Source organism: Lissotriton helveticus, chromosome 5_1, assembly GCF_964261635.1.
Source record: "Lissotriton helveticus chromosome 5_1, aLisHel1.1, whole genome shotgun sequence".
NCBI classification, from domain to species: domain Eukaryota; kingdom Metazoa; phylum Chordata; class Amphibia; order Caudata; family Salamandridae; genus Lissotriton; species Lissotriton helveticus.
Window position 1 is genome coordinate 96,837,818 of NC_136065.1, and position 22,602 is coordinate 96,860,419.

The 22,602-nt window shown below is 46.0% G+C and overlaps 1 protein-coding gene across 3 annotated transcripts in view; it reads left to right on the forward strand.

Moving 5' to 3' along the window:
- The window catches only part of LOC144754209 (E3 ubiquitin-protein ligase TRIM39-like), an 81,404-nt gene extending 60,507 nt beyond the window's left edge, over positions 1 to 20,897 (forward strand). Inside the window, exons 5-8 of one of the 3 annotated variants that reach the window (XR_013594683.1) lie at positions 3,052 to 3,104; positions 17,647 to 18,234; positions 18,391 to 18,573; positions 19,061 to 20,897. Coding sequence is in view for 2 of the 3 variants with exons in the window: in XM_078641794.1 (XP_078497920.1) it covers positions 3,052 to 3,104; positions 17,647 to 18,157; positions 18,391 to 18,517 (691 nt within the window). In the remaining variant the exon portion in view is untranslated. Of the gene's footprint in view, positions 1 to 3,051; positions 3,105 to 17,646; positions 18,287 to 18,390; positions 18,658 to 19,060 lie in introns of those variants that run through there. The other 2 variants (XM_078641794.1, XM_078641795.1) reach the window with 2 other exon arrangements.
- The last annotated feature ends 1,705 nt before the right edge of the window (positions 20,898 to 22,602 follow it).

Sequence of the window (22,602 nt, forward strand, 5' to 3'; positions counted from 1 at the left end):
TGTCAAGACCTGCAAGTTAAGGGGATGGAACGAAGTTAAATAAGGGTTAAAAGCTGCCAAAGTAACGCTTGTAGTTTTGGCAGTGGTTTCAGAAATTTACCTTAAATGAAAAGCTAAGCGTCGCACGCCTCGTAGAATCCCTTCTGCCAAGTTCAGAAGCCAGGATGAACTGGCAGAAGGCTTCCGTTTATATGCAGAAAGCAGTGTGAGCCGGGGAAACATGCATGTCACACGTTCAGCCCTCGCACGTCATTCAAGGAGCTCAGAGCTCGTAATCCACGGAGCCCGCAGGTTAAGTTCAAAGGCCCAGGTTGGATGCCAGAGAGTGCAATACTGTAATATCCTTAAAACCATGCCGGCAATTTTAAAAGGTGCAATTATATACAGTGATAACTCTTAAATGAGAAGGTACTGACAAGAAACTGAGTTCCAATATCAATTGGAGGATAACATGTGCATCCAAGCATGCCTAATCGGAGATATGTGTAGGAATTACATAACACGTATGTGTACTCACTCCCTACAGTACAGTGAGAGCGATAGGGTGCCATTATATGCAGTGTACTAATACATAATGGGAGTACGCATTGTGGGAGAAAACTAATGTGGTATTCGCAATCGTGGTAATTATTCATGTGAGGATACCTATTTGCGTAGGGAACATAGGAGAAGCTTAAGGGGTTTATATGCAAGAGAAGAAAACATAGTAGTTCAACAAACCGTGGGGATACATATTTATGCATGTATAAAGGTCACATGTGAAGGTACGGATCAACAACAATTAGGTGTATGTACATGATGCCATAGATGGGAGGTGTATACATATATTACAATTCATATTCACAAGCGGTGTATATACATGGAGTGCATACATATTACTAATCATATTTACAAGCGGTGTATATACATAGAGTGATAAGGAATCTAATGTATTCTGCCTACTTACAAACTATAGAGTCGGTGCTGGGTAGCAATATAGCCTGCCTATATACATCCTACTAGCTATATATGCAGTGTCAGAATGTGCAGGTCTAAGGACCAAGGTTCTGGATGGGGGTGTTTAGCCAATACTCAAAGTTGCTGTCTGTCTGGCTATCTCCTCGGATTTGTTCAACCCCCTAAGTGCTGTGTCAAATGTGTAAATCCATTTACACTCACAATAGTTCAGGGCGTTGGAGAAATTCCCACCCCTTGGGTTCCTTTGGACTTTTTCGATCACCCACCCTTTTAGGTTTTCGGCCGAGTGCCCAAAGGTGATAAAGTGTTCTACTAGTGGGGCACCTTGTACCCCACACCGTATTCTACTACAGTGTTGTAAGACACAGTTTTTGATTTTCTGCGTTGTTTGCCTGATATATAAAAACTTACAGGGGCATGAGATGGCATATATGACCCCTGAAGAGTTACAATTGGTGTGATCCCTCATTGTGTACGTGTAGAGACTTAAAATGGGCCATGATGTGGGGGAATGTTCCATAATGGTAACTGGACACTGTTGGGTTTAGGTGGAAGTAAATATTTCACCAAAAAGTCCCTGATACTTTTCCCTTTTCTAAAGGCATGCATGGTGGGGTTTGGTATACCCAGATCGTCCGCAACCAGGAGGCAATGTTTGTTAACAGTTTTCCAAATGTCATTGCTCTTGGTGTAATAGGTCGTGACACAAGTTAATCAACCCTGTGTCTGGGAATTATTGTTTTAAGGTTCCAGAAGATACCCCCTGTGGCTAAACCAGGCCCTCTTACGTGCCTACTTGAGGAGCCTGACAGGATAGCCACGATCAGTCAACCAATACTAATTTTAGTATTGGTTTTCCACAGAAAACCCTGACTGAGCCATTAACTACTCAACCTCCAGTGGTTTACCTCAGATGCCTGTGTGGCACCAGGATTAGGTCAGTACTACACCGTCACTCAGTTCACTCGCGAATTGGGTAGTAGGTGCCAATTAACGCAGAGTTGATCTTTCACCCCTAGGTTGCCCCCCCTTTTGTCCAGAAGAAGTCTCGCAGCGGAGGTATAAGTCACCCTCTATGCACAAGCCGAGTCGAAACGTCGACGCACCCCAACCATCAACGGCCTGAATCTCATCCCATCCCCTTCGCTTGATGTTGCATTTATGCATTTACAAAAAACTGTAAACATTTTTATAAATAATTTGTTTGGGACAGGCCTTTCTGTACTGGTCTCTTTACTAATCCATTCCCTAAGCATTAGAAATGTATAAATCCTGAATATTAGTGACTATTCACCTTTTCCTACCCATCACGAGCACACCCATTCTTCTCCCATCCTCCGAGCAACCTTTGTACCTTCCTTTTGTCTAAATTAACTTTTGATCTGTTTCAAGTATATACAAATAAATATACTGGGCTTAAACAATTCTTTGACGCTCTCGTGTTTTACATTAACTGTACGTTTTGAAAAATGCTATCTTAGATAGCAGGGTATGTTGTTATGGTCATTGTTGGTATGTCTTACCAGTGTTTGACTTAATTAAGCAACACACACATGATAAATTATAAATTACTCTTCTCTAAAGCAGTCACGGACCACTTGTTCATTACCTGATTGGCTATATGTTCCTAACTAATGGCGCATCTGAATTTGTAGTGTGTTAGGAGCACATTTAACCCCTCCAGCCATGCGTGCATTATTGGGGCCAATCTCCGGCTGTGCGTACTTTATATACACAAGACTCCACCAGAAGCAGATGTAACCTGTTAGTCAGCCCCCCTCTCACTGAGCTGACCACAGCTCATAGACAACCCAATCTGAGGCACTCCGTGGACTCACATGAAGCACACTGGTCTCACTGAGCTATCTGCCATAGAACACCCACATCCTGTCATAAGATGTCAAAGGTACTTTTGGATATCGTCAGAGCTTTGATTGTTGTGTATGAACAGTAACTCACACTGAGCTCTAGTCCGCAGCCGCTGCTCTTTAATACTGAATCTAATTTCAAATACAGGTCTTATGTGATGTTCATCCTTTGTTCCTGTAGCTGTCATTGCTCTTTAATACAAAGATGATGTGTGTGTTATTACAGGTGTAATAATGTGAAGATTCAGAGCCCAGAGATGGTGGTGAAGAGTTATAAAGGTAAATATCATTGTGACGATTAGCTCTGTATGTTACTGTTCATGAAAATGATGTGGTATGGTATGGTTTTGTGTGGTATGGTATGAAATGTTATGTTCGTATGGTATGGGATAGGAAGGGATGGGATAGTGTGTATGGTATGGTATTGTATGGTTTGGAACGTTATGATTGGATGGGATGGTGTGGTGTGCTATGGGTTGGTATCATGGTGTAATATGGTATGATGGGTTGGTGTGGTTTGGAATGGGATGGGATGGTGTGGCACCTACACTGACCTAGCTCATATACCTACACTGTCGTAGTTCATGCACTTACCCTGAGCTACCCCATGCACCTACACTGACCTAGCGCATACTTCTACTCTGATCTAACGTCTGCACCTATAGTGACATAGTGTATGAACCTACACTGACCTAGCACATTCACCCATGCTGGCCTAGCGCATGCACCCATGCTGGCCTAGCGCATGCACCTACACTAGCCTAGCACATATATCTACACTGACATAGTGCATCCATCTACAATGCAGTGTAGTATATGACTGCCACTCTATACATTGGAGTAGATCTGTCATTTTGTACCATCAAATGCAGTGTACTGACTAGTACTGTATACCTTCGAGTAGTTCTCTTGCTCTGTATCCTCTAATATAGAGTACTAACTAGTACAGTATGTCTTGGATCAATTCTGTTTGCTGTACAATCTAATGCATTGTACTGGCTATTACATTATAGCTTGGAGTAGCTCTGTAGCTCTGTACCATCTAATGCAGTGTACTGACTAGTACTGTACTCCTTGGAGTGGCTCTCTCACTCTGTAACGTCTAATGCAGTGTACTGAGTTGTACTGTATACCTTGGAGTAGTTTGCCATCTAATGCGGATTACTGGCTTCTACTGTGTGCCTTTCGAGTAGCTCTGTGACTCTTCACCATCTAATGCAGTGTTCTGACTAGTACAGTATACCTACTAGTAGCTATCTTACTCTGTGCCATCCAATGCAGTGTACTGACTAGTACTGTATACCTTCTAATAACTCTGTACCATGGAATGCAGTGTACTGACTAGTACTGTATACCTTCTAATAACTCTCTCACTCTGTACCATCTAACGCAGTGTACTGACTAGTACTGTATACCTTCTAATAACTCTGTACCATGTAATGCAGTGTACTGACTAGTACTGTATACCTTCTAATAACTCTCTCACTGTACCATGTAACACAGTGTACTGACTAGTACTGTATACCTTCTAATAACTCTTACTCTGTACCATCTAACACAGTGTACTGACTAGTACTGTATACCTCTAGTAGCTTTCCTTCCCTGCAGCATCCATTGCGGTGTACTGATTACTACTGTATACCTTTGAAGTATTTGAAGTAGCGTTGTCACTCTGGGACTTCTAATAGAGTGTACTGACTAGTACAGATCACCTTCTAGCACCTCTGAGATGCACCCCAGTTTGCAGAACATTTGCCCCAAGATTTTTCATCCTTTTCTACCTGAAGGACAGCTGTCGAAACCTGGTTTATTTTTGAGAAGCAGCTTCACCTCTTGTAAGCCTTTTCTCTCCTCCTAGTTCTTGCTTCTGCTCTAACTTTGCTGCTTTAAGACTCTTATTTTCCAGTAGTGGGGAAACTTCCAGTAGTAAGGTTGGATCTAATTGTAATAAGGATTTGCTTATCATGTCACTATTTATTCGACTGGTGTCCTTTTTGATCACTGAGAGTATCTGCCACTTGCATTCGGTCCAGCTCCTCTCCCAGCGTGTTAACTGATTCTGTTCTGTTAGCGGTTATTTTTTAGGTCTCGCCTAGGCAGTGCGCATGCGCTGCCCTAGAAGGGTCTTTAGCCATCGGTCTTCACTTTTCAAGAGCTGCACTCGTGCTTGTGGCGTCATCCACCTTGCAGGATCGAGCAGCGGCGTGACACAAGTACAAGTGCAGTGCTTGAAAAGTGAAGACCTCGCGAGCACGCACGCACCACTCCCGGGCTTGTTCTGTTAGTTGCTCTTTCTATAAGCAGAGAGAAGTGTGTATATAGATTTGCCACAAGGCAGCGTGAGCAAGCGGAGAGCAGCTTGGAAACATGAGGCGGCATACCAGATCACCTCCAGCCTCTGACGGCGTGTTGCTGGGCAACCGAGTACACCGCCTGCACTCCCAGGTGAAACATTTGCACCCTTGATTGTGTTGTGTGTGAGCATCCGAAGAGTAGCGGTGCTGTCCCACAGCACCTTGACCAAGTATACAATGACGTTGTACTACTTTGGCAGAGTTTGGGACTATTTTGGAATTTATTTAAGAGCGCTTTTCACAAGGGCAACTGTTTATCGTAAAGTCACTTTTCACAACCACTACTGTGCGCCCGCCCACTTTTTGTGCATGCCGCTCTGCACCTTTCCTCCCTCCTCTTGTGCTACGTGTCCCTTCGTCTAATTACCGCCCCTGCTTTTTGCTCCGCCATGAGACTGCCCGTAGCTCCTCTTATGTTGTTCATCCCTTCTGCCATTAGCATACCTTGCCCTCTCCTGTGGCCGTAGCGGATCTGCTATGCAGCCCCTCCCGTTGCTGGCTCCATTATTGCTGCCCCCGTTCCCTGTGTGGGCGTGGTCAGGGAGGCATTTTCAAGTTGAATACAATATACGCGTTCCACATACCCCGCAGACACAGCGACCAAGATACGAGATGTCCATTAACTTGATTAGGATTCTCTAATTGTGACTGATTGGCATATGCAGCGGTAGTGCTGTGGACTTCAGGCAATATTTATATATGTGATTTTCTTTTTGTTTGTGTCACGGCGAAAGGTATTAAACAGTTATTACGTCTATGTACCAGACCGAGGTCAAGACAAAGAGTCGCTGTAGGTGATGCACAGCTGCTTGTTTATGGTCTCCGTTTCTGGGACACTTTAGCATCAAAGTCGGGAGCTTCTTGACAAGATGGTTGTTCTGAATGGACAGATGACGTGGTACTCCCTTAAGTGCAGAAGACACTATGCAGCAATTTCCACAGCTTTATTAGTTGCCAAGATAGACTGATTCATTTGACCACATACGTCACCCCTGAGTGCCTGCGAATGTTGGTTTAGGGATCATAATGAAAGACTTGTTCAAAAGGGGTAAAGGTTTGAATGCCTGCTGTCCATTCTGTTGATCAATAGCTTTGATTGCAACAATTTGACTACCAGGCAGTGGCACCTTTTGCAAGTTATGCAAGCTCTTACTGACCTGTTGCTGTTCACAGATTCGGCTATGGCTGAATCATAGACATCAACAGACCAAAATGGCAGGTGTAGCGGAAGTGACATCACACATCCTTTGACCTTAATGACATCACATTAGGGGATGCATATGACTAAACTGACTCCAAGGCATGGTGAATAGTGACACGGCTCATGGTCCTCCATGCTAATTCAGCATCATGTCAAGGGAAACAGTGATGTGGCACTCTCCAGCTGTGATAATTAAGAACACGAACATGGTGAAAGGACAAAAAAAAACACAGACTACTCTTTCAAGGAACTTGGTTCCTTTGTTCATGCAGTACATAATGCAGGAAATTGACATGCAACCCATCTCTTTGTGTGGGTGTGTAACTCTGATCATGCCTCTGTCCACAATTCTTCATTCTTCAGGAAGTGGCTTAGTCAAACGAAGGTGTACTCCAGCCTTCCTGCTCCTTCGAAGTATAGGTGATTTCACACAAGATGCATACACTTGGCTGTCCATTGGTTTCTGGAGGGAGGGAGAATGAGAGATAGGAGAGCAGTAGAGGAAACGGGTAGGAAAAGGAAGGAGATCAGTTCTGACTACTAGTAAACCCTGCTGATAACTGTAGGGTCTGAATAAATACAGGACTCCTCCCAACGTGGGTGTGCTCCTCCCATCATTTAATTAAGATCTACTCACACATACATTTGGTACTAGTTTGGCTAGCCATGATAAACGACATAGATTTACACAGGAAAAGCTGGCAATCGTTCTCTGCATGGTTTGATCAGCTGCAGGGCACAATCCTAAAAATAAAGTGGGGGGACGCTGTCACCGGAAGTGACGTCATGACAGGAAGTGGCGTCACGAAAGGTGGCTCCGATCTCGTCCCAGAGAGACCAAAAAGGTGAAGTCCAGCTGTTTACAGGGGGGACGGCGCCCACCCTGTATAATAAGTGGGGGGGTCCGTCCACCCGCGTGGTACCCCGACTCGAGCCCTGATCAGCTGCTACTAGTCGTTGTCTTGGCCGATTCCCGGAGCTGGTCGTCGTTTTGCGTGTATCCCTACCATACATCAAAGTCTAGTCCTCTCTCAGGGAGCAACCTTCCGAATCATGTACAGCACCCATCAGGAGACTTGTTACCCGGATCTCTTGCACAAGAAAATGCGTGGAGTCGGTCACTTGAAAGAGAGATCTACTGAGCTTTGACCCTGGGCCCAGGGCACTACTCAAGGCCTCGCACATGGTCACAGATGATCTTAAGTGTGATATTACATCACTAGTGACACTTTTGATGATATCACTAAAATCACGTTTGCTGACAATGGGAATATTGCTGTTTAATTGAGTTACCATTGCAGGGACATCTACATGTTGTGGTAGTGCAACCTTCTCGCTAATTTTAATGTCTGATTATGTGTATTGGTGGAGTTTCAAAGACATCAAGCATTATCTTTAATCAGTCAAGATATTGGTTATGAGTGACTTTTATTGACGAGTGCAAAACAGACTTTTTTGATAAGGCTTTATTGTTGACTGCAGCAATACATTGTTTTGATTGTTTTCCATGCTGCCTTAAACACTGATCTTGAATAAGAGATTAAACAGGGCATTTTCTAGTCAGCCTAAGACTTGCTACAGATCGTGTTTTCATACTACTGCCCCATGTTTAACAACACTGAAGGGAACATTTTCTGTTGAGGTACAGATTTTACTGTTCATCACTGTATTTGTGTTTGAAAGAAAAGATATTAAAATAAAACTAAATATCCCATCATTCAACACAAAATACCATTCCACATAATTACACTCATAACACACAATCTCACTCCACATAGTTCCACTGCACTCAATACCACATAATTACTATCCGCATAATTCCACTGCACGCCATGCCACATAATTCCACTACACTAATCCACTCAACATAATTCCGCAACTAAAAATTACAATCCAACCCACATAATTCCACTACACAACACATGCATACACACACATAAAATGTGTTTTACACAGGTGAAGCACATTGCCATTTACAATGCCAATAGCTCTACCTCAAACAAACGCGAGACCTATTGCATTTCCAATGCTTGTATTGAATGTTCCCTGTAAGATGAATGAATGAATATACAGCTACATAACAAGAGCAGCTTTGTTTTTATTCGATCATTATTGATCGAAATATTTGTGCAAAAATGAACCCCTTTGTGGTCGATGCTAAAACAAATTCAGTTTGGGATGGATCCCTAAAGACATTTACTAATTCAGTGACAGCACGGCATGTAGTGCGGGTTTACCCATCGTGAATTGAAATGCCCAAACAGCATTCTTTTTTAGGTCTCGTGACCTTAAATGCGCGCAAGCGCATTGAGGAACGAGAATTCAAGTGCTCAAAATGCTCATGAAACCACCAGCTTTTTGCTGGCGTTTTCATGCAGTTCATGTGAACCACGTGTTCAAACATGAACGCGCATCAGCCTCCCTCCATTTGCCGCACAGCACATCAAAGGGCTTCGCCCAGCGTGCGCTCTGCGGCTTCTCGGCTTCCTCTCCCCTAACTTCCTTGCATTTCTCCTCCCCTTCCCCAGCCAGCTTCCCCCAGGCCGTGTTCCCTCATCCCTTGCACCCCCTCCAATGATCGCACGTCACGACCAGAAGATTTGTTTTTTTAGAACAACCTCGTACAGCTCCTGCCTTGACTTTTCTTGCTCCGTCTCTTCTCCAGTGTCTTCCTTCTCGTCCATGTCTCCCTGGTCTTGTTATCTGCCTTTTTTTTTACCTCTACTTGTAATTGCACACATGTCACTTTTTCCTCTTGTAACGTATCGCTTGCTACCTCTTGTATTTTGTTTGCTTTTGGCACATGCACAATTGTCATCTTTGCCTCATGCAATGTAACGTTTGCTTTTGTAACACGTCCACTTGTAATTTTCTCCTCATGTAACGCTACTGTTCCCATTGTGAAGCGCTTTGACACCTTCGGATAAAGTCCGCGCTATATAAAAACGCATAAAGTAAATAAAAAAATAAATCAAATCTATTCGTCTTAAAATGTTCAATGTGCTTCTTTATTTAAATAAACTTTATTAATCTGTTGATATGCACGTTCCTAAGCAGTCACTGTCACCCTCGAATTTTTAAACAGTTCGTGCTACCACAAGGTGTAAGGTACAGCACCGCATACAAAATAGCAACGATAAGCTCCGCAGTGCAAGTCCCAATAAGAAGACAAAGCATAGTTCCTAAAATCCAGAAAGGCAAGAAGGACAAAAGCCATGCTGCGGCCAATGTCTAATAGCGATACATTAACTGATGCGCGCGGAGGCATGTCTCGAGCTGAATGTGGGTATGAGTAGTCCATCTTTTTCTTTAATTCTTTGTTAAGCATTCTCAAACTCTGTCACTGGAGGCAGATTTAAAGTTTGTGAGTCACTTGAAACTGCTCTAACACAGACAACTTTAATTTAAGGCCTTAGAATTATGTGGATTTGAAGGAATCATTTTTTGAGTGAGACAGATACACATTGCGTGCTATTTATTCAATAATTTAAGAATTCACGACGAAAGGTGAAAGGGAGCATAATGCAATTTTAATCTACCCCAATCGATGCAGACTCCCAGATCCTGCCATTTTCTCGTAATTCATAAAAGAAGGAAGATCAATAAATTCATTCGAAACTGACCCAGAACATAGCGTTCAGCTATACCCAGCCTTAACCAATGCAAATATTCTGCCGTCCGCACAATCACTACATCAGCAGGACACACAATGACAGTCAGAGGAGCCGGAATAGCTAACGTAATTTGCATGGTGTCGCAAATTCATCATTCCTTCAATCAACTCACCGGACCCCTCCCCCACGCCCCCACCCCCCCACAACAAGCACTCCCTCCCCGCACCTCTTGTGTCCCCACAGGGAGAAGCAGTGCAAGCTTCCCTCACACACAGAGCAGGTACAGCACAGGCAGCAACAGTGCAAGCTTCCCTCATACACGGAGCAGGTACAGCACAGGCAACAGCAATGCAAGCTTCCCTCACAGAACAGGTACAGCACAGGCGGCAGCAGTGCAAGCTTCCCTCACACAAAGAACAGGTACAGCACAGGGAACAGCAGTGCAAGCTTCCCTCACACATAGAACAGGTACAGCACAGGCAGCAGCAGTGCAAGCTTCCCTCACACATAGAACAGGTACAGCACAGGCAACAGCAGTGCAAGCTTCCCTCACACACAGAGCAGGTACAGCACAGGGAGGAGCAGTGCAAGCTTCCCTCAAACATAGAGCAGGTACAGCACAGGCGGCAGCAATGCAAGCTTCCCTCACACATAGAACAGGTACAGCACAGGCGGCAGCAGTGCAAGCTTCCCTCACACACAGAGTAGGTACAGCACAGGCAGCAGCAGTGCAAGTTTCCCTCACACACAGAGCAGGTACAGCACAGGCAGCAACAGTGCAAGCTTCCCTCACACACGGAGCAGGTACAGCACAGGCAACAGCAATGCAAGCTTCCCTCACAGAACAGGTACAGCACAGGCGGCAGCAGTGCAAGCTTCCCTCACCCATAGAACAGGTACAGCACAGGGAACAGCAGTGCAAGCTTCCCTCACACATAGAACAGGTACAGCACAGGCAGCAGCAGTGCAGGCTTCCCTCACACATAGAACAGGTACAGCACAGGCAGCAGCAGTGCAAGCTTCCCTCACACATAGAACAGGTACAGCACAGGCAACAGCAGTGCAAGCTTCCCTCACACACAGAGCAGATACAGCACAGACAGCAGCAGTGCAAGCTTCCCTCAAACATAGAGCAGGTACAGCACAGGCGGCAGCAATGCAAGCTTCCCTCACACATAGAACAGGTACAGCACAAGCGGCAGCAGTGCAAGCTTCCCTCACACACAGAGCAGGTACAGCATAGGCAACAGCAGTGCAAGTTTCCCTCACATACGGAGCAGGTACAGCACAGGGAACAGCAGTGCAAGCTTCCCTCACACATAGAACAGGTACAGCACAGGGAACAGCAGTGCAAGCTTCCCTCACACATAGAACAGGTACAGCACAGGCAGCAGCAGTGCAAGCTTCCCTCACACATAGAACAGGTACAGCACAGGCAGCAGCAGTGCAAGCTTCCCTCACACACAGAGCAGATACAGCACAGACAGCAGCAGTGCAAGCTTCCCTCAAACATAGAGCAGGTACAGCACAGGCAGCAGCAATGCAAGCTTCCCTCACGCAAAGGACAGGTACAGCACAGGCAGCAGCAGTGCAAGCTTCCCTCACACACGGAGCAGGTACAGTACAGGGAGGAGCAGTGCAAGCTTCCCTCACACACGGAGCAGGTACAGCACAGGCAGCAGCAGTGCAAGCTTCCCTCACACACGGAGCAGGTACAGCACAGGGAGGAGCAGTGCAAGCTTCCCTCACACACAGAGCAGGTACAGCACAGGCAGCAGCAGTGCAAGCTTCCCTCACACACGGAGCAGGGACAGCACAGGCAGCAGCAGTGCAAGCTTCCCTCACACACAGAGCAGGTACAGCACAGGCGGCAGCAGTGCAAGCTTCCCTCACACACAGAGCAGGTACAGCACAGGCGGCAGCAGTGCAAGCTTCCCTCACACACAGAACAGGTACATCACAGGTGGCAGCAGTGCAAGCTTCCCTCACACACAGAGCAGGCACAGCACAGGCAGCAGCAGTGCAAGCTTCCCTCACACACAGAGCAGGTACAGCACAGACAGCAGCAGTGCAAGCTTCCCTCACACACGGAGCAGGCACAGCACAGGCCGCAGCAGTGCATGCTTCTCTCTCACATGGAGCAGGTACAGCTCAGGCAGCAGCAGTGCAAGCTTCCATCACACATAGAACACGTACAGCACAGGCAGCAGCAGTGCAAGCTTCCCTCACACACAGAGCAGGTACAGCACAGGCATCAGCAGTGCAAGCTTCCCTCACACACAGAACAGGTACAGCACAGGGAGGAGCAGTACAAGCTTCCCTCACACACGGAGCAGGTACAGCACAGGCAGCAGCAGTGCAAGCTTCCCTCACATGGAACAGGTACAGCACAGGGAGGAGCAGTGCAAGCTTCCCTCACACATAAAACATGTAAAGCTCAGACAGAAGTTCTACTTGTTTCTTCTCTCTCACACTCACACACACACACACACACACACATGCACAGATATAGCACAGGCAGCATCAGTGCAAGCATCCCTTGCATAACAGGTGCAGCACAGGCAGCAGCAGGGCGGGTGCGCACACACACACACACACACACACTCCCCCCTCCCCAACACCATCCCCTGCATAGAGAACAGTTACAACACAGGCAGCAGCGGTGCAAGCTTCCCTCACGTCGAATATTCCAGCACTGACAGCAGCACTGCTTGTTTCTCTCACACACCAGGATACAGCACAAACCGTAGCAGGCAAGCTTCCATTAGTCTCAGTACAGGAAGAGCCTCCTTCATATTAATAATTATAACCCTTATTAATGCAATTATTGTTAAATGACCATTCGTATAGCATTAAAAAACAATACCAAAACAAAATCTCTTGGTGCTATTAACCGCATGCGTGCGGGCGGAATTCCGCTCGTACGCGGAGTTTTGCGAAACCGCATTTTACGTGATGAGCTGGGCTCGTCATCAGCGTAGCAGGAGGCTACCTCATGACGAGCCCAGCTCGTCATCAGCGTGGAAGGGGTTAAGTCAACAAGGACTACAAGTAGAAAGGGCGTGTTTTATGCATTGCTTGCAGGTTGTCAAAACACATAAATTGAAGGCATTGTCATTTAGAATGCCAGTAGCTCTCAAAATCTCGCAAATACGAGACCTATTGCATTGCAAATGCTTGTTATTTTGATATCTCTATTAGTATTTCATATAAATAATATAACAGCAGTGACATGATGTCCCACAAGGCCCTTATCTGTTTCTCGATAGCGCATGGTATATTCTCCTAATGGGAGCTGGTTTGTTATTCACATGCAAGGGACTTAAAGCTTGCGTATATCATCACTGCCATTTGCTTTCAAGGTCCCACAGCACTGACACAAGTGCACATAATCTGGAAACATCCCACAAGGTTCGTCTAGACATGAGTTAAAGCATTTTTTGTTATTTCTTTTTTAATACAGGTGTTCAATTATACATAATATAATCCTAATTATATATAAGCTAACAGAAATGGCAATAGCTCTTGCTAAACACTTATAAGGTCCCAAAGGCGAGACCTATTGGCTATTCCAATGCTTGTTTTTAAAATTGGGTAGACTTGACCAGACTGACTAGCATGCGATCCACTCTTTCCCAAAATGTGACTTTTTGTAATGTGCTTTCCTAAGCCTCTTACGCTGTCTTTTAGTCGGTTGTGTGATGTCTTAAAGTGGGTTGCACCGTAATAAAGTATGGGTAATATGGGTTACTGGTTCTCCCAGATCTATACTAGTTTTGTGAGGTGGACAAAGCAGCGGGACACCACAGCTTTCCGTTCTCCTGTGGCACCTACTAGTTAATGACCTTTCGGTGGCTCCACGACGCCGCTGTTCCGAAATCACTTCACTCTGCTCCACTGTAACATTTACTAATTGTGTTGTTTTTTTGGCAAGGAACTTTATTATTTGGAGCACAATTGTCGGAATTGGTTGGCTTGGTAATGTCCACTGTTCTTGAAGTGGTCTTTAACTGCAGCTTAATGTGTGTCAATTTGTGCCCTCTGGAATGTAGAGAGCCATTGTATTCAATAAGTCCACCTAGATGTCTGACTTACTAGACTGGTATGTTAAGGCTTCGATGACAGTTTGAAATGAACTAAGCAAAATATCCCATGTATTGTTGTCGTTTCCTCCCCGACAAGAGGAGTGGCGGTCCAGTACTTCAGCCTGTACAGAGATGTCTGGAGACAGTGATAAGGGGGTGCAGCAGAGGTATTCCTTCTTCCTGTATCAACACAGGCTTTGCCTGTGGCTCCACCTGTGAGAGGAAAGGTCTCATCCAATTGAGTCTTCCTCCAGAACTCACATGGAATTCAACAGCCCTATTAGAGAAATACCATTGGTAATTTACTGTTTTGTTCCCTGGACAGGATCCTTGCCGTCCAAGCCTGAAAGTTGAGGCTTAAAGCTGTTATCGTTGGAATTAAATGGTTGGTGCACCTCAACTATCACTTGCCTAACCTTGCCCTTTGTCGGGACAGTGTTTGGCTCTATTACACATTTATCCGCCAGTGGCCAGTGGAATTAAGAACCGGTCCCTCGGGAACTTTATCCAGCTCAGACTGCAAAATCCCTGGGTCATTATGACTTCAATGAGCTCAACACCTGACTTTGCCTTCTCTCCATGGCTCAGAAGCTCCTTTTCGCCCAGTCCTCCCACTGGAAGGCAAGTTTTTTAGTTTTCATTTCTGCGGAGGGAACAGATTTGAAAGATATCTTCAGAGTTTTGGGTGTTATTTCGGAAAAATCAGGTTAAAATGTACGTAGCAGGCTTGTAATCCACTTGCCTCGTGATGATATGTAAGTAAAGCAGTCACTGAAATTTCGTCTCCATTTCCCCCTGTACTATTTTGCTGGTAGTTTGAACCTCTGCTATAATTGAAGGTAATCCCCTTCTTGTTCAATCAATCAATCAATCAATCAAATAAACTTTATTCGGTTTCACAAAAGTGAACCATAAAAGGTACCCCCCTACTTGTTTTGTTGTAGCCTCTGCTTGCGTGGGTTTAATTTTTTTTTAATATCAACCGATTGGAACACTTTTGTCTACGCCGAGTAGTTATTGGCCTGTTCTTCCTGAGCTCATAGTGAGCTCATAGTGGGCCTATCAACCTCGCTATGCTGAGAATCTAAATTGACGCAGTAAATATAATAGCCGTCATGTTGTGATTACCTTCGCGGGTTTTCCACTTTATGCGCTCTCAGGGACTTAAAGATTACACTGCGCACCCCACGTAACCACAAGATGGTTACTTCAACACGCAAAGTCAGACACAAGTCTTTGCCCATCAAGGCTCTTAGTGGGAGGTTTTTTTTTCACTGGGCCACTGGCGTGTTGGACAGTCACCTACAGGTGCCGACATCTGAAGGAGCATGCGGCACCGGCCTTGTGCCAGCCGCTCTCGCGCCTCTTGGAGATTACCGCAGCACTGGCCATACCTGCAACCAGTGGCGTAACGAAAGTTGAGGGTGCCTCCCTGCAAGTTACATGGAAGGGACACATTCCGCATTTAATCCGGAGCTCTCAGTCCTGAGTACTGTGCTGAGGGGCCCCCTGCAGCCCAGGTTCCCCCTGCGCCACAGGCTGCTTTGGCCTTTGTTATCCCACTGCCTTCAACCACCTGCCTCCTGGGTTCTTAAGTATAATCCCCAGCTCTAGTTGCTTCCAGTTTCACTTACTTCTTGTTGCCCCTGTGTCCTCACCGGTTCACCAGCCACACTTCTCGAATTATCCTGAATATCCCAGCTGCAAAGGGGCTGATGCTGAGCGGAGCGAGCCTGAGCGTGGTAAATGTCCCACGCAGGGCCACACTACCGCCACTGCTGCCCCCGCCAGTGTCTTGCTGCTGGAGACTTTCTGCTGAGACCTCTTTGCCAAGGGACCACTGGGACCGCACAGGTAACTTCCTCTTGTGGGGATGCCAGCGCAGGCTGGTACAAGCTCTGAGCTCTAGCAATGCACCCAGACCGTAGCAAGGGCCGGAGGCTCACAGGAGCAGAGCCTCCCCGATCCGTTCCTGGGATTGCGGTGCATCTTCATATCACTCGTGTCACTCATTACCATCTAATACAGTGCACTGACTAGTATTGTATACCTTCTAGTAGCTCTACTACTCTGCACCATACCTTTGGAGTAGCTCTGTGACTCTTTGCCATCTAATGCACTGTACTGACTAGTACTGTATCCCTTCTAGTAGCTCTCCTACTCTGTACCATATATTATATATCACTGACTAGTACAGTATGTCTTGGAATAGCTCTGTCACAACTAATCCAGTGTGCTGACTAGCACTGTGTACCTTGGAGTAGCTCTGTTGCTCTGTACCAACTAATCTCGTGTACTGGCTAGTACAGTTTACCTTTCAGTAGCTCTGTCACTCAATACCATCTAATGCAGTGTGCTGACTAGTACAGTACACCGTCGAGTAGATCTGTCACTTTGTACCCTCAAATGTACTGTACTGACTAGTACTGTATACCTTCTAGTAGCCCTCCCACTCTGTACCATATATTATATACTACCATCGAAGGCAGTGTAATGGGTAGTACTGTAGACCTTGGAGTGTGTATTTCATTCTTGGCCATCTAATCCAGTGTACTGACTAGTACTCTATACCTCCTAGTGGCTCTCTCACTCGCACCATCTAATAGTGTTATGACTAGTACTGTATTCCTTCTAGTAGCTCTCTTCCTCTGTACCATGTAATATAGAGTACTGACTAGTACAGTATGCCTTGGAGTAGCTCTGCCACTCTGTACCATCCAGTGCAGTGTACTGCCTTGTGCAGTACACTTTTAGTACCTCTGTTACTAAGTGCGATCTAATGCAGTGTACTGACTAGTACTCTATACCTCCTAGTAGCTCTCTCACTCGGCACCATGTAATATAGAGTACTGACTAGTACAGTACTCTTCTTGCATCTGTTACTGTGTGGTAGTGGGGTGTAGTATGTGCTGCGAGGTGCAGTGGAGTGTGTAGTAGAATGCCTTGTCTATGTAGTGCAGTGTGATGTTCAGTGTAGTGTGTGCTCTAGATGAATGTGTGATTTAGTGTAGTGAGCAGTGTAGTGCTGCACGCTTTAGTGTATTGAGCAGTGTAGGGCCACTCACTTTAGTGTAGTGAGCAGTCTAGTGCTGCGTGCCTTATTGTGGTGAGCGGTCTAGCGCTGCGCGCTTTAGTGTAGTGAGCAGTCTAGTGCTGCGTGCTTTAGTGTAGTGAGCAGTCTAGTGCTGCGTGCTTTAGTGTAGTGAGCAGTCTAGTGCTGTGCGCTTTAGTGTAGTCAGCAGTCTAGTGCCCCGCGATTTAGTGAAGTGACCAGTCTAGTGCTGCGCGCTTTAGTGTAGTGAGCAATCTAGTGCTGCACGCTGTAGTGTAGTGAGCAATCTAGCTCTGAGCGCTTTAGTGTAGTGAGCAGTCTAGTGCTGCACGCTGTAGTGTAGTGAGCAGTCTAGTGCTGCATGCTTTAGTGTAGTGAGCAGTCTAGTGCCGCGCTCTCTAGCGCTGCGTGCACCTTCCAGGTGTGGTGTAAATTAATCATATGTAAAACAGAAACAGTAATTACGGCCTTTCTTTGTGTCATTAAATCTCTAATTGTGAATCTCTTCTCTGCAGTGATGGTGACTCTGGATCCTGACACGGCTCATCCTGCGCTCCTCCTGTCTAAGAGGGGGAGACGAGTGAGATGGACGGTCAAAGCACAGCCCCTGCCGGACACCCCCAAGAGATTCACCCACTTTAGTCCTTGTGTACTGGGGAGCGAGGGGTTCACCTCCGGCAGACATTACTGGGAGGTGCAGCTGCTGCAGGAGGGGGTGCAGTGGCATGTGGGGGTCGCAGCAGAGTCTGTGGACAGGAAGAGAGGCTTCACATGGTCACCTGAGGGGGGAGTCTGGGCTGTGCAGGGGTGTGGGGGTCAGTACAAGGCTCTCACCTCCCCTCCGACCCCTCTGTCCCCTTGTGAGAAGCCCCTGAAGCTGGGGGTGTATCTGGACTACGAGGGGGGGCGGCTGTCCCTGTACAATGCTGTCTCCATGGAGCTTCTCTACTCCTTCCCGCAGGAACACTTCACACAGAGGCTCTTCCCGTACTTCTGTCTCTGGAGAGGAGCGGAGCTGAGGCTGCTGTGAGAGCTGCAGGGAGCTTCAGACCCTCATCCTTCCCTCCCACCCCCTACAGGGGAGGAGCGGAGCTGAGGCTGGTGTGAGAGCTGCAGGGAGCTTCAGACCCTCATCCTTCCCTCCCACCCCCTACAGGGGAGGAGCGGAGCTGAGGCTGGTGTGAGAGCTGCAGGGAGCTTCAGCCCCTCATCCTTCCCTCCCTCCCTCCTACAGGGGAGGAGCGGAGCTGAGACTGGAGTGAGAGTGACACCCCCCCCCCAACTGTCATCTACAGTTCAAAGAATCTTCAAACACCAACATTCCAAAGAATCTTCTTCACAACAATCCTCCCACATGTTGCCATGACGCCCAGAAGCCTCATGTGAAACTGACTGCTACATATCTCTTTTCCTTGTACAATTTTAAAACAAGGGCAGGAAATGTTTGCTGTGTGAATCATGCACCAGACATCATGTAACATATGATAAAGTCTCTGTAAAATACAATAAAGTGTATTTCTTTCACACGTGGAGCTTTGACATTAATCTGCACATTATAGCGCTGCGCTGAGAAGTACTTATTGAAAGTGATTGTTTTTAAACATGACCCTAGAAACCAATCCTGCCCCTCCTAACAACAGTGCTAATATTAGTGACCTCAGAGGCAAGACAGTTGTGACGTGAACCCTGTGTGTAACCCAAATTCAGGGCGGCTTTAGGACAGTGCGACCGGTGCAGCCGCACCTACGCTAACCTGGGAGCGGTGATGTGTGCAGAAATAACTTTGGGTTTTAAAAGCACCTGCTGCTTCCTTGTGTGTCCAGCAGGTTTCAGGCAACAATAAAAATGTCAAGATAGCGCAGGTGATTAATGTTTCTGCTGGAGAGAGATCGAAGTTTGGTCTGGTCACAGTTTCAACTCATCATTAAGTAGCGCAGAGGGTTAATATGCCGGCTGCAAAGAACATGTATATGCAGATCACAGAACAGTAATACTCATTGGTTTGTGTAAAATTTCCTATAGACTGATTTACACCTGTAAGAGTCATTGCCTTTGTTAATGTATGTTTGGTGTAAAGTGCTCTGACACCCTAGAGTTAGCATGAGTAGCGCTATAAAACAAAATACATGCGTGTGAGAGAGGAGCTGTGTAGAGATGAGTGCCACTGTTGGAAGGTGGGAGTGAGGGAATATTTGGAAATGGTGTCATGGGCGGAGGGGCGCAAAGAAATATTGTCACACCTGGCGCCTCTAACTCTAAAGCCGGCTCTGCCCAGATTCTTTTAGATCCATTAATTCAAACGCAATAGTTTTTTGTATCGCTGGTATTCTAAACTCCGTTTTGAAGGCGCTTTTATATGGGATAAGGAAGAAAATGAACCATCGGTAAAATCAAATATTTTTCTAGGATCACAAAATTTGGTTACGCTGTGAAGCCGCAATTAATCCAGGTGTTCTAGTTTCCCTTTGGACAAATTACCTACTAAATGGGTATCTATTTGTCTCTCCTTTTTACCTTAAATGTTAATGCTTTTGTGATCCATCACCTGTGAATTAAGCTGATATTTCTTCGCCAGGGTTTAAAACTTCTTTCTGAGGACAGTGTTTTTGTAACGTGAGAATGACGAGGCCAGTGAAGCTATATAACAATACATAACTATTTTATTAAATATTGCAGTTCCTAAACTGCAAAGATTCCATCACAATTACAGACCATCATGTATAAGTTGTTTTCTTGTGAAACATCTGCCCTGCTGCACAAGCCACTATTGTAATTTATGAAATGTGCATGTGGCAAACATATGCAGATTCTGTGAACAATGTGTAATAATGTTATATTCCAGCACAAATACAACACAATAGCGTCCTGCGGGGCTTTCATGACTCCACAAACATTCCAGGTCGTGCAAACATATTAGGTAGAATTGACTTGTCTGCAACATTTTTTCCAGATGTTATTGTGTATATACAGGCCATCCTGGGTTAAAAGTAGAATCTATTTTTGTCATGAAACTTAAAGAAGAGCAGCTACATGTGTGACCCTCGGAAGCATATCTGCCTTTCAAGCCAACCTCACATGCATGCTGGGACTGAGATAACAAGGTACTTAATAGAAAGCATCAAACTACAAGTCCCATAATGCAAAGTGCTGTTGATACAAAATGTCAGAGGTTGGAGGGGTCACTTAGAGTGAGATTTTGACACCAGGTCAAGCAAAGCAAAATTATTTTGTTATGAGTTTTAAATGCTGCTTCCTGGACGGCAGGAATGATGTGTAATACCCGTCACCTCTTCATCCTTTTCGGGGTTTCTGCTTCTTTATATCCTCGTCTTTGCTTCATGGAGATTGGATGTAATTCTTGTCTCTTGAGTAAGACCTGGGCTGAGTATGTTCTCTTTCAGCGTTAGTGTCATGACGTCCTTTTATGAGGTAGCTCAGTAGGTTGAGGCACATCTGCGGACCCATGATCTAGACGTCACAGGTTAGACTCCTGGCAGGGGCTTCTCTGACTATCTAATGATTGCACTTATTGTATCATTTATATAAACCTTCATGCTGTTACCAATGGCTGCAGCTGACGTCACTGAGAAATGGACCTCCAAGCCCTAGACATTCATTTAAGATCATTATGAATTCTGGGATTGTAGTTTTAATTTACTTCAGCACAAATATTAAGGTTATCAGATTAAAAAGCGTTTTACTGGTGATAAATTCATATTACCAGCGAAACATTTTGCAAAAACATACTAAACAGATCAATTTACAATACTTTCAATTATTGAACTTTTTTCAGGAGCTCTGTGTCAATCTGGGGTAACTGGAATCAAACTATAACAAAGAGGGCCTGTTACCATTGGTGTCTTGGGGCTTCACCTTACTGTGGGGTCCAAGACTGAGCACCAAGTGAACCCCTCACCCCTTTACTCTCAGAGTAGTGAAGTCGAGCTGTCCGAGGCTTACTCAAGGAGAAGGTGCGGGGTTAGAAATCAAGAACTCTCTAAAGCAGAATACAGTTAAATGATTGTCCATCCAGTGCTTTTACTCGAAAAATGAAAGGTGCTTTAATCACAAACACACAACTCGACAACGACTGTACACCAAAAATAGAGGGGACAGACAGATGCACCTAGTGATACTCTGGAGGTTGGGGGGTGCTCCATAGGAACGCTCATGTAGACAGTCCTGTCCCCCAGTGGATGAAGATAGAACAAAATTTGTACATAGTGCGTAGAAGGGCCTTGTACATGAAGTTCGAGGCATTGTGTTAATGTTGTTTGAAGCTAGATGTGTAAACAAAGCAGTTTCAGAGAAACTAATCCAACATTGCTGTGCACGTAAATCTGTGCAGAAGGTCACGGCAGAAATGTTTGTGAAAAATAGGACAATGTAAGAAACGAGCAGCTTCGCTACATGGGCCTCATCCAGGCATATAACAGTATTGTGCTGGCGCATTGAATGTGCTGTAGGACAGTTGTGAATGAGGACAGGTATGCAATGGGACAGTTATACAATAGGACAGAAGGATGAATAGGACTTGGTCCTCAGGCTCTCACCGCTCTCTCTGGGTCTGTAGTTAACCCCCCTTTCCTTCTGGAATGGGCTGTGCCAGTTATGGAGTTGTAATGGTGCCAGTGTCTTTGGTGGTCCCTTCTTACAAGGTCTCAGTTCACACTGTACCTTAATTCTAGTTCACTAGAGGATGTTCTCACTGGACTCGTCAGGGGGCGCCACTCCAATAGTGCACGCGCTCGCACAGAGCTCCTGGGGGCAGCCAGTCTGACTCTGCCCTACCTTGAGTACTTATCCCCGTTGGTGCCTAGACGTATGTCTCCAGTCCAGGTGAGGGGCGAGAGAGAGAGTGGCAGAAGTGATGGGTAGAGAGGGAGCGAGAGAGTGGTTTTATTGGAGGGGAATAAGAGAGAAGAGAGAAAGTGGTAGAAGTGAAAGGAGAGGAAGAAAGAGAGAGAGAAGGGAGTGAGATACACTGATGTGGAGAGAAAGAAAGGGGGAGATAGGAAGGACGTGGAGAGAGAAAGCGAGAGATCGAGGAGTGTAAGAGAGACAGGAGGAGGAGGTAGAGAGTGGAGAAAGAATGGGATAGAGAAAGAAGGTGGGTGGTGGGAAACAGAGAGACTGCCAGCAGTCAGTCTACAAGACGAGTGTCTGCTCAGATGAAGGAGCTGCTCGTCTGAGGGGTGTCCGGCTCCCACCGCCTGTGATGGACTGAAGTGACCCGGGCCATTGGGATCTGCATTAAGAGGACACCATGCTTCTGACCTGCCCAGCGAGACCCTAAGGAAGAACAGGTGTGTAATCTAGCGCCAAGGTGCCCCGGCCTGAGGATCATGGCAGCCCAGTTAAAATGCCCCAGATGAGGGTAGCTGTCCCCTCCACACCCCCCAAGGACACATCAGCAAAGCTGAGGCTGGTGTATGAACTCTACTCCACCCCCACCCTACTGCAGTAATGAA